Source organism: Ailuropoda melanoleuca, chromosome 5, assembly GCF_002007445.2.
Source record: "Ailuropoda melanoleuca isolate Jingjing chromosome 5, ASM200744v2, whole genome shotgun sequence".
Lineage (NCBI taxonomy): Eukaryota > Metazoa > Chordata > Mammalia > Carnivora > Ursidae > Ailuropoda > Ailuropoda melanoleuca.
In genome coordinates, this window is record NC_048222.1 from 107828288 (window position 1) to 107841415 (window position 13128).

Consider the following 13128-nt stretch of genomic DNA (forward strand, 5'->3'; position numbering starts at 1 on the left):
AGTTCAGATATCAGATCATCAGAGAAGGCAGAGACTTGGAGGAGCCCCCAACGTTTGTTAGTTTGAAATGCAAATGTTCTATTTGTTTTTTGTTAAGTAAACTACTCACCACATACATGTTTGAAAATGAGGACAAAAATGATTGTTTTCAAGTGTAATTCCTACGCTCCCCCCTTTAAAGTTTTGAATCCATCTTAGGGGCCATACTTGAAGAAAAACTTTTTCTATGTATTAATATAACCACTATACATTGGTGATACATCGAACAGTGAAATAAACCCTAAACTCGTTTTAAAATAAGGCAGGCTACTTGGGTTTGAGTTACGCCTCTGCGACCAACCGGTTTTGTGATATTGGGCAAGTAAGTTCCCAGGGTTTCCACTTTTCCGTCCTTAAGATTGTGATTTAAAGGCCCACCTCAGGGATTTTGTGAGGGCGATTTAAAATTACGCCTGTGAAAGCATTTGCTCTACCACATCTAAGGTACGTTTGTTATCTCGGGGTTCTTTTCAGTGTCTCCAGTTTGGATCTGTTGAATCAGGATCCAGAGGTTTTAAGCATCACCACAAACGCCTGACCTTCTCTCCTCATTGCCACCCAGGTCCCTCACGGTCGTGCAGCTTCGCGCTGACTGGGTCTGCATTGTGAGGTCTCGCAGTCGAAGTCACACACTCGTGACCGCCAGGAAAGAAAGACAGAAAAGTTCGGTGTCAGCACGTGGAAGGGTGGGGGCAGGGGGAGGAGAGGAAGGCGAGCATAGAAGAAACCGTCAGAGAAGGTGCCCTTCGCGCACGCGCACCGGCCGCCCTGAACCTCCCTTCCTACGGGAGGGGGCGCACGGCGACGTGCCCACGTCGGGCGCACTGACGCTCACTTGGCGTGCGGCGCCGGCCGGTGTCGATAGTTACCAGCTTGGGAGTTGCGGTCTGCGGAGCCCGCCTGGCAAGGAGAAGGCGGGGCTTCTGTCTGGGAGAATTGGGCGGGCACGCACGCCGCAGAGGATAACTTTCCTGTACCGGCTCTCGTGTTTTTTTAAGTACTTGGAAGCGTGGCCGTTGGGACAGTTCTGTCGTTCCGTTTAGCAGAACATTTTCCCTTGGGTTATACAAGCGCAGGTTTCAGGGCGGTGGCTCTGTCATGCCGAACTCGCAGCCCAGGCCCCGTCGGGGTGCCCGGAGTGGCGCCGGGGCAGCCGGGCGGGACGAGCTGGTGTCGCGGTCCTTGCAGAGCGCAGAGCACTGCCTGGGTGTCCAGGACTTCGGCACCGCCTATGCCCACTACCTCCTCGTACTCAGCCTGGCACCGGAGCTGAAAGACGACGTGAAGGTGAGGAGGAGTTCTTTATTTCACTTGCTAGCAGATCCTGTGTTGTTCACGTAAAATAAACTGGGGGAAGTGGGTGGCTGAGATGAGTGGCTAGTGGTTACCATTAATATTTACTGCTAATCCTTGACTTCTCTTTTGTTCGCCCCACAATCAGCCCATCAGAAAATCCTGTCGGCTCCATCTTTGAAATATATCGCGAATCTTACCACTTGGCTCACCACCTTCTCCTTTCCTACCATGGTTAAAACTTCAGTCATCTGTTGGCTGTTGCAGTAGGCTCATAACTTAGGCTTTCAGCTGTAGCCTGTGTGAGCATTTCATAGCAAGTCAAACGATGTCACTTCTCTTTTTCAAAACTTCCATCTTAACTATAAAGGCTTGCGTTTGCAAAGTATTGCAAATGAGGCCGCAGGTGATCCTTTCCCTCCTCCGGCGTCTAATTGTAGCAAGTCCTTGCCTCAGGACCTTTGCCCTTGTCCCAGCTGTATGCAGAAGGAATGTTACCGGTATCTGTAGTTTAACGCAGTTTGGAAGTAACCTAAAGTAATCATTTGATGATGCGTTCTTTAAGCTTCAACTACTGGATTATGATGGTTATTCTGTTTAAATGCTGTAAATTTTTTCAAGTTATTTTAGAATCTAAATTAAAAAATGATTTCACTTAATTTTGCATTCACTTTTCAGCCTCAAGCTCCTTGCTTTACATCACCCAGGGTTTCTCAACATTAGCGTTACTGACTTTTTGGATGGAATGATTCTTTGTTTTGGAGTGCTGACCTGTGCATTGTGGAATGTTTAGCAGCATTGTTGATCTCCTCTACCTGCTAGATGTCAGTAACATTTAGATGTTTGTGGTAAACATAAATTTAGTGTAAATTTCAGGAGCAGCTGGCCCCAAGGAGAAGGTGGTGCTATGTTGAGATACAGTTTGCTCTTGTAGGTAGGCAGCAGTAGAATAATGGATCATCCCAACTGTGGTCTTTAATTCTTTGTTCCTTAGGTTCCCCCTTTGTAAAACAGTGACAGTACCTTTTTTATACATGTTTAGTGTACATCAAAAGTATATATAAAGCATGTATTTGAATGCCTCGTGTTCAGTAGGATTCAGAAATTACTTCTGTTTCCTACAGACCGAAGTCCATATTTCTTCGTGTGGGCCTTAGCAAAAGATCTCTTTAGTCTTATTTACTACTACTCACTCTATTCCCAGTGTCCACACTTCAGCCACACCAAGCTAGTTACCTATAGATTCCCTGACCTAGTTCATATCATCTGTGCTTCCCCCCCACCGATACCGTAGAATCTTCTGTATCCTTTTCTCTCTAGTAAACTCCATCAGAATTCAGTTACAAGTATCAACTCTTCTGTAGAAATCTGTGAAGATGATGTAAAATGTGTTCATGATAAAACTGGAATGACTAAAGCCTTCCCTCTTTCTGCAGTCTTCTGGTGTGGAGAATGGCTGGAGGGAGGTGAGATTGGAGCTAGGGACAGTGGGAATGCTGTTACTGTGGTCCAGCAAGCATTACAAGGACCAGACTACGTTGTAACAGTGCGGATGAAGAGACGGGGACAGATTTAAAGATGTTGAGATAGAATTGGCTGGGTTTGAAACTAGTCGCATTGGAGTTAAGGTAGCATTGTAAGATGACTTAGTGGTTTGAGGTTGCGTGGTACCTTAACCTTATATCCTGTGTGAGAGGAATATAATAGGTTCACTTTAGAGCATTTTGAATTTTTTCAAAATTATATGTTAAACTTCTCCCAACAAGTCTTCTGTGAGAATAGGAACAGGATCTATGTTGTTCATTGCTGTGTTTTAGGTCCAGTTCTTTGCACACTGATTGTTCAGGAAATACTTGAGCTGAATTTGAGATGAATGACGGTGCAGTTCCTTGTTGAGATGACTGATAGGAAGTTGTGTCTGGGAGTCAGGTTCAGAAGAGGAGAGGGTCTTGATTGGAGATGTAATGTAACATCATCCATCAGTGCATGGGTGATAGTTAATGCATCGGAGATGGATGAGAAAGGAGAAGGCGGCCAAAAACAATTCCTAAAACATGGGAGCATACAAAAGAGAGGTAGGTGGAGAATGTGATATGGTAGCTAAGAATAGAGTTTAGAGTGGTCAAACTCTACTTCTGGATGTTATTGGCACATAGGTGGTAAAATTCATTTATGCATTTATTTAGCAAACTGTCTACTAAAGCTAAATAAAATTTAAGGTGATCAGTTAATATTAGTTAAGTTCTGTTCTCTGTGGAATCACCAAACATTGTTATATGTTCTTCATTTATGTTATTGATTAAATTACTGTTTTCTCTTTCACATAGGAAACTTTTCAGTATACACTGTTCAGATGGGCTGAAGAGCTTGACGCTCTCAGTCGAACACAAGACTTACTTGGCTGTTATGAGCAAGCTTTGGAACTATTTCCTGATGATGAAGTGATTTGCAATAGTATGGGGGAGCATCTCTTCAGGTTTGTGGTGATTTCAGTATTTCTTGTTAAGAATTATTCTGTATCTGGGGCGCCTGGGTGGCACAGCGGTTAAAGCGTCTGCCTTCGGCTCAGGGCGTGATCCCGGCGTTATGGGATCGAGCCCCACATCAGGCTCCTCCGCTATGGGCCTGCTTCTTCCTCTCCCACTCCCCCTGCTTGTGTTCCCTCTCTCGCTGGCTGTCTCTGTCTCTGTCAAATAAATAAATAAAATCTTAAAAAAAAAAAAGAATTATTCTGTATCAGGCTTGATCAGGGATAAATCACACAGTAATTTGAAAAGGAAAGTTTAATGTAAAGAATTATTAACTGTGACTGGGGATTAGTGTAATGAAGGATCGGCTAGTAAGAAGTAAAGAGAACTCAAAAGAATATAAGAATAGCAAATACAAAATGTAATAACAGATTAATTTTAATATTATATTGTATACTACATAATAGCCACTGCCCCTAGGGCTGATATAGAGTATCTAAGGAAGAGTTCCCCTCACTGGGCTAAAATCCAGACCTTGCTGGAGAGGATACAGGTGTGGGTTGCAGGATGGCAGTGTAAGTCACTGTGATACCTTGCCAGGGTGCTTGTGAATCTGTTCTCTGGATCTGGCTGGAAACTTGCCATTGGAAATTCTGTCCATTCTCTGTAGAAACTATATAATTAGGAAAGCATGAAAACCCCAAATTTTTGTTTTGGATTTGTTTTAATAAATTTGTTTTCATTTCTTTGTACAAAGTAGAAAGAGACTTCTTATTTAAGAAACACCATGATAATGTCCTATTCTATATAGTGAGATCGTTTTACATGTTCAGCAGTTGTCCTCTAGTATTATTGCTTTGTTCATCTAGTCATATTAAGTTTTATTCAATGGAAAGTTCTGTATAAGAAGTACCTTTATCAAAATGTATTAGTTTCAGTGATGTAGCTGTATAGAGTTGAATAGTCTTAATCGACATGGCCTGGGGGAGTGAAATAAGTACTCCTTTAAGAGACAAATATTTTATAGTTTTTGATTGTAGAGTATGATTATAACCGTGAAAATGATGCAGATTGTCAACTGAGGCTTGTTTGCTCGCACTAACAGCTAACTTGATCCTGATACACTGATTCCATCTCTATTAATTAGCAACTACTTGCCCTTAAATGAAATTTAATTTTAAAAGATTTTTAAATAACTTGTCACATTAGTTAAAAATCTGCATTGTAATTTCAAAATTTTCTTTAGTTCTTCAGTCCATATAAGGGAAGTTAGTCTATAGGATTCAGTTATATTTCCAGATAATAAGGCAAGTAATGATTGTAACATTCTAAAACTTATGTTGAGGGATAAACTCAATTCAACAGAAAATTGGAGTGCTACACACTTTGGACGGGTTGTAACCTGGTGACCTATTGTTGTAAGATACTAGTCTGAGCAGTTACCAGTTACTGAGACAAAAAAAAAAATGCTTGTTTACTTCAGGAGATGTAATTATGAAAAATTTCTAATTTAGACATTGAAAATTCAGAACTTGTGATGGTGTGAATGTGGCTTTTGCTATACAGTTTGTCTTTGTTCCCTACAACAGTGGTTCTTAGCCTTTGTCCTCTCTACTTTCCTCATCAAAAATGGTAGGTCACTCACTTCCCACTAAAAGAATCACTACTCCAGGAGAAAAAGATTTCCAGAGTAAACGATAGCTTCCCTTCCTTCCTTCCTTTTATTTGTGAAATACAATTTGTGTCTGGAAAATCTCAACTTTACAGCCTTGTCCAGTACTCCAATAGCATCAGATTTAAACAAAACCTATTTAAGTTGCTAAGTGGGAAGGTAATTTTTTTTCCCAGTTAAAAGAAGAAAGGTGGTTTTATAGTTTGTTGTACTGACGCACATGTTGAGTCCATCAATATGAGATAAACTTTAATTGAGTGGACCATGTATCTTTCAGGTTATCAAGACGGTTAAGAAAACTGAATGATATATTAAGAATCAGGGAAGCACAGACCCCAGGAAATTATTAGGGGCAGGTTTGGTATTGATTCAGCAGATTATTGATATTTAAACATTTTAAAATATCCATTGCTAGGTTTGTCTCACCAACTATGATTATATAAAATGTGTTTTATATTGTGTTACGTGCAGTGTCACCTGCAGAATTAGAATAAGATAACCCTGTGTTCACTTAAAAATAATAGATACTAACCTTAAACATTTTTATTTTAACCTAAAACATGAGTGCCTGTCGTTTGGCATAGGGCCATTACCTTTTGTTAGAGTGTAGTTCCCTGTTGGAGTTCCAGAANCAAAATTTTTTTTTTTTTTTTTTTTTTACATAAACCATACCTAGAATGAATAGTCTGATTTGGTTTCTTTAAAATTGACAGAATGCTTAAAGGTTCTTGTGAAGAAGTATGAGCGTAAAAAGGTTTTACTAGCTCACGTCTCTTCAACTTGTGGACCACACACTGGGGCAGGTCCACAAATGATCAGTCAATGACAGATAAGTATAGAAATTGAGAGTAAGCATTTAGAAATGTATGTAGCAGTTTGACATTGCTTTAAATCCAAGCGTGTGATCAGGGAACTCACTTGTGGAGGAGAATGTGGACCAGTTTGGCTGCTACTGAAATCTGATGTGTGAGTTGCATGCCAATCACATGTAGTAGAACTGTATTGGTCTACAAATATTTAGATATTTTAGAAAGGGTCTGAGATGAGTTCTTCGCCACAGAAAGTTTAAGAAGCACTGTTCCAGATAGTTCGGTAGTTTTCCCGCCTTTTATTGTTGATTTGCTCACATCTAATTCAGTAGCAATTTTTGGGTGACTTGCCTTTTGATTTTTTCCAAAGCATTTAGCTTAGTGTCCTCAGAAACAATGGCTCGTTGCAGTTATATTTATTTGGTTTCTATAATATTTAATTTAAAATGTGTAATTATAATAACAAGTACAACTGATATAAACTGGTCTGGCAGCAAACACAACTGACTTTTGATAATTCACTCAGTTGCTGAGAGAAAAGTTACACAGGCACACCACAGAGAAGCCTACTAGCTTTAGGCATTAGTATGTTTTACACAGGAATGATTTTTAGAAAGCACTGGTTTTATGGAGGATGGTTAAATGCAGGATGACTCTTGAGAGCTTCTACTATGCTTTACTATAATAGTAGCTTATAGTCAGTCTCCTAGAATGCATAAATACAATAAGGGTTCAGAAAGGAAAAAAATGATCAAGGATTGTAATCCTCACAAAAGGCTTCTCAGAGGTGATGGTTCTTAGGTTGAGTAGGATTTGGGGTGCTAGAGATAGTGATTCTCAAGCCTGATGAGTGGCATGAACAAAGGCACAGTAATTGATACCATAATAATTGAATATTTTGTCTGTTATTTTTTACTGTAGAATGGGCTTTAGAGATGAAGCAGCTGGGTATTTTCATAAAGCAGTGAAACTAAACCCTGATTTCAGTGATGCAAAGGAGAATTTTTATCGTGTTGCCAACTGGTTGGTGGAACGCTGGCACTTTATCATGCTTAATGACACCAAAAGGAATACAGTTTATAATGCAGCAATCCAAAATGCAGTTTGTTTGGGATCCAAGAGTGTTTTGGACATTGGAGCAGGAACTGGAATACTAAGGTTTGTTGTAATTGTGTTTTAATTATATACATGTATATACTAAGGTAAATTAAAGCTTTTTACCAAATACGGAAAATTTAACAGTGGAATTTAAAAATAGAGTTTATTTCTCATAATCTTATGATTATTCATGCAACTACCATTATTGTATTTTTCACTGTAACTTTAATTTAGCAAGAACTGGACGTAACTACTAAGAATTTGTGGTTACTATTGAAATTTTGAATCATGCCTTTTAAGAGTACTTTTTGTATTAACATTCTGGTTGAATCTAGTTGTCTAAGTTAAAGCCTGTCAACATTTTTCATGCCAACTGTGTCTTCTTAAAAACATGAATGTCATGATTTATTGTATGATTTGTTTCTTGGTAAGAATACTGGTTCATTTTTTTATGTGGAATGAATAATGGTTGTGTTAAAGAATAAAAGGAAAACCCCATGTCTAAGCATCATAATTCCACTAAAATTTGAAAAACTACAGTGGATTATTTTTTCTTGACGGAGCACTTTTTCCATTGCAGCATGTTTGCTAAAAAAGCTGGAGCACATTCGGTATATGCTTGCGAGTTATCCAAGACCATGTATGAACTTGCCTGTGATGTAGTGGCAGCAAACAAGATGGAAGCAGGAATCAAACTCTTACATATGAAGTCACTTGACATTGAAATTCCTAAACACATTCCTGAAAGGTACTATATAATGTTTATATAATTTCAGTGTTTATAATTTTTCTAAAAATTAAAATACTCATGTTTAGAGCTTCTAGCCCAAATAAAAATGCTAAAACCCTTATATTGTAAAGATAGGAATATAGGATCATTTAGCATAAGGTGGATTTTCATAATAGGGTCATATTCTTGATAAAAATTTCTTGAGATCTTGAGAAAAACTTGTGCTAAGAGATATACTAAATAAACTTGACTTTTAGCAAGTTACTTTACTTTTGTTAATTTCAGTATTCTGGTTGTGAAAACAGATACAACCTCCTGTGTGGTCACTATTTAAAAATTGTAGTTAAAAATAATACATGAGTAAATCAGGCTTGATGGACTTGTCATATTTTTTGTTATCCTAGGCGAAAATGAAAGCTGTCCAAGAAGTATTTTGGCCTGGGTTCTTCACATACTTTGAATATTATCTCATAAATTTTGGCTTTTTAGTATATCATCTCGCTTTAATCTATATCACAAGGGTGATGGAATTTTAGAGCTGGAATGGATTTACAAATCCTCTGGTCCAACACTATCATTTTAGAGACGGTTTCTTAATGTAGCACTTTCTTTACTATCTCTCCTGGGTGGTCTGTCTTCTCATCTTACTTAAATTCAATTTAGATTGAAAGAGGACTTTTATACTCTGTTGTCATCTGGACTGTCTTACAGTGATTTTCATGTAAGAAGTCTTATTAGATTGTTGAGGCAGAGAGGCACATTTTATAGAAATAAACAGGCAGAGAGACACATTTTATAGAAATAAACAGTGTCCTCAACTATTGTAATCTCAGGATGCCATTCAAAATACCACAGACTACGTGGCTTAAACAACAGACATTTATTTTCTTCCAGTTCTGGAAGCTAGAAGTCCATGACCAAGGGTGCTGACAAATTTGGTTTCTGGTGAGAGCTCTCTTCTTAGCTTGCAGACAGCTACATTCCTGCCCTTTCCTCTGTGCAGGCAAGGAGAAAGAGAGATCGCCTGTGTCTTTTCCACTTTTATAAGGATACCAGCCCTTTCACATTCGGGCCCCACCCTTATGACCTCATTTAACTTTATTTACCTCCTAAAGACCCTAGCTCCAGATGTAGTCACTTTGGGGATTAGGGCTTCAGCTTACGAATTTTGGTGGTACACAATTTGATCCATGGCATGAATCAGTTACTTTAATTTAACCTTCATTTCTTTCACACATAGTGTTATAGAAGGACCTACGGGTTTTGAATTAGGAGGTAGGGATTCCAATACTAACTCTGTTTTTAATTTATTTTGACCTTGAGCAAATCTAGAGATATCAAGATGTCGGACTAGATGATTGAGATACCTTCCACATTCTAAATGTATGCAACCATAAATATTGGAAATTTTATGTATTTATATAGTATATATAGCACTGTGGGGAGATACCAAAGTTTTTTCTGTCCTCCAGGCATCTACAATCTAGAGAGGAAGATAAGGAATATTCATGAAACTTTTCTTTATCTTCTAATTACATAAATAAATGATAATGGCAATAAGTGCTAAAGAAGTTCAGAGAAGGGAGATATTATTTTGATATGACTTTGGGTGAAATTTTCTAGAAAGAATGGTCAGAAGATCACAGCTCTGTGGACTAAGCCTTTGTGAAAACTCACAGGTAGTAGGTAAAGCAAGAGAAGCAACTGGAGAGCTACAATGAGTGTGTAAGAGGTAACCATGGATAAGGAAGGGAGAGAGGATTTTGAGAGGGAGTTCTTCTCAGGTACATTACATGTTATTTGTAGATTAAGGAAAATAAGAACTGAGAAAGATTATTCATCTTGATAAGTAGGGGAGTTATTTATGATAGAGAATATGTTTTTATAGAGCATTGGAGATCGAAACCCATTTACTCAGCATTAAGGAGGGGACTGGTAAAGGAAATGGGTATGTGAAGCACTCAAGGATTTAGGCAGTGAAACAATAGCCTGAGGAGGCCCTAGGGTCATATGAAGATTGTGTGTCTTCCTGCCCCCGGAGGGTGCCAGTGGAGAACAGAGGAGCCTGTGGAACAGTAGAGTCAAGTTCCTTAAGATTTGAGGGTAGATATTAAAAAAGTGAAATTTATTAGAAAATTTTATATGTGGACTGTTTCTATAATATACTTTTCCTTTGTTCTCTCAACTTTAACATCTTTACTTAAATAGTATGATATTTTACTTACATATATCTTTAAAAAATCATTCTATAGAGTGTCCCTAGTTGTAACAGAAACTGTCGATGCAGGTTTATTTGGAGAAGGAATTGTGGAGAGTTTAATTCATGCATGGGAGCATTTACTTTTGCAGCCAAAGGTAAGCAGCATGAAAACACTTAAATTTGATTAAGAATTCATTATTTCAGCAGGTATTTATTGAGCCCCTTGTGTACTTGCAAAGCAGTATGAAATACATACTCCTCTCAAGGTACATACTATGTAGTTGGAAAGAAATCTGTGCAAAAAATGATTCAGTAATGTAATGTGTACTTGTGTACCCCCATGGGGTATATAGGCAAAAAAACTCCAGGAAGGAATCATAGTAATTGAGGTTACATTGTGGGACAGATATTGTGGAATTCTTGAGTAGGATTGAGAAAGGGAAGTACTTTTAGTCTCAATAGCTCTCACTGCTTGGATTTGGGCAAACTATCAAAGGGGAGTGTAGTGATAACTGGCTTGGTATGGTTTTAAGGTACCAATTGATTGGACAAGACTAACTCTTAAAATCGCCAAATTGTGTTTTGCAATGAAATCCTCTAATGAAATCCATGAATTGTAGATTTGGTTTTTATAATATGTAATGTGAATGAAAGTCTAACATGTCATAAGAATTTACTGTTTACAGAAAATGATTTGAATTTAAAATACCTAATTAAAGGCTGAAAAGAAGAGCAGTTTTTCAAGTAGGTAATAGTGATTTTGGCTTCTTAGTTAGAGTCATACCCAACAGTTTTTTGTTGTATACAGATTTATAGCTACCCTCTTCTTCCTATTTGTTCTGTTGAAAAAAAAAATGTGTACACACATACACACACACACATATATATAGCAATGAAAGTGAAGTAAACTTTTTAAAAAATAAAATTAGTATTAACATGGCATCACATTCATTGTTCTTCATTTTTTTTAATTTACTATGTTTTATTCAAGCATAATGAACACAGTGTTTTTAGGTGTACAACATACTGACTCAGCAGTTCTGTACATTACTCAGTGTTCATTATGATACGTGTACTCTGAATCCCCATCTCCTATTTCAGCCATCCCCCCCACCTCCCCTCTAGCAATCACCAGTTTGTTCTCTGTATTTAAGTGTTTTTTTGTTTATCTCTTTGTTGTTGCTGTTCATTTGTTTCTTAAATTCCGGGTATGAATGAAATCATATGATATTTATCTTTCTCAGAGTTATTTCACTTAGCATTATACCTTCTAGATCCATCCATGTTGTTTGCTAATGGCAAGATTTTATTCTCTTTTATGGTGGAGTAATATTAAAGCTTTTTTATTGAGGTACGATTGACATATGTTAGTTTCAGGTGTAGAATGTAATGATTCAAAATTTGTATATATTGTGGAATGATCACCACAATAAGTCTAGTTAACAAAAGACACTTTTCAATTGCTTTTTTTTTTAAGATTTATTTTTAAGCAATCTCTACACCTAATGTGGGGCTAGAACTTAAAACCCTGAGATCAAGAGTTGCATGCTTTACCTCCTGAGCCAGCCAGGCACCCCCGAAAAGAAACTTTTTTTAATTTTTTAATTTTTTTTTTTTTAAACAAGATTTTATTTTATTTTAGAGAGAGAGAGGAAGTGAGCAGGGGGCAGTGGCAGAGGGAGAAGAAGAGAGAGAATTTCAAACAGACTCTGAGCTCAGTGCTGAGCTCATTTCAGGGCTTTATCTCATGACCCTGAGATCATGACCTGAGCGGAAACCAAGAGTCAGACACTTAATCAACTGAGCCACCCAGGCACCCCAAAAGAAACTTTTTAAATATTTTATTTATTTAATAATTTATTTGAGAGACAGGGAGAACACGTGCGAGTGGAGGAGGGGCAGAGGGAGAAGGAGAGAATCTCGTGGAGTCTGACACAGTCAGTCTCATGGCCCTGAGATCATGACCTGAGCTAAAACCAAGAGTCAGACGCTTAACCCCCTGAGCCACCCAGATGCCCTCCCAAAAAAACTTTTTAAAGAAAAAAATATCTTAACTTGTTCATCCTTACCTGTTGCTTTTAAAGTTTTTTTCTTATTAATTTTCTTTCTCATAATCATGCACACATTTTTACATACATGTAACTGAATATAATTTTTATTGTTACATTTTAGAACAGAGGTGAAAATGGTAATTGTGAAAAGTATGGGAAAGTTATACCAGCAAGTGCTGTGATATTTGGGATGGCAGTAGAATGTGCAGAGATAAGAAGACATCATAGGTAAGTGATAATTTAAATATAAATATTAGAAAACAATAATTTTAAAGACTACTTGAACGTTTATTTAGTATTTATTTGGATGAGAATTTGTAGTTTTGTGCCCTTTAAATTCATGTTTATTCCAGTCTTAATTCCCTTTTTGCCTTTTTCTTACTGTCTTTTATTTATTTTTTTTAAAGAATTTATTATTTTTTTTAAAGATTTTATTTATTTATTTGACAGAGATAGAGACAGCCAGCGAGAGGGGGAACATAAGCAGGGGGAGTGGGAGAGGAAGAAGCAGGCTCATAGGGGAGGAGCCTGATGTGGGGCTCGATCCTATAACATTGGGATCACGCCCTGAGCGGAAGGCAGACGCTTAACTGCTGTGCCACCCAGGCGCCCCTTTCTTACTTTCTTTTAAAGTGGAACTCTGGGGATGCCTGGGTGGCTCAGTTGATTAAGCATCTGCCTTCAGCTCAGGTCATGGGATTGAGTTCCGCATTGGGCTCTGTGGTTAGCATGGAGCCTGCTTCTCCCTCTGCCTGTGCTCCCCCTGCT

General features: G+C 38.0%; 1 protein-coding gene across 3 annotated transcripts in view; it reads left to right on the top strand.

The window, feature by feature from the left end:
* Window positions 1-909: 909 nt before the first annotated feature.
* Window positions 910-13128, top strand: part of PRMT9 (protein arginine methyltransferase 9) — a 36329-nt gene continuing 24110 nt past the window's right edge. Inside the window, exons 1-6 of one of the 3 annotated variants that reach the window (XM_019797200.2) lie at window positions 910-1326; window positions 3660-3808; window positions 7203-7439; window positions 7960-8127; window positions 10362-10464; window positions 12482-12588. In XM_019797200.2, the coding sequence (XP_019652759.1) occupies window positions 1138-1326; window positions 3660-3808; window positions 7203-7439; window positions 7960-8127; window positions 10362-10464; window positions 12482-12588 (953 nt within the window). In that variant the 5' untranslated portion in view covers window positions 910-1137. Of the gene's footprint in view, window positions 1327-3659; window positions 3809-7202; window positions 7440-7959; window positions 8128-10361; window positions 10465-12481; window positions 12589-13128 lie in introns of those variants that run through there. The other 2 variants (XM_002916963.4, XM_034661547.1) reach the window with 2 other exon arrangements.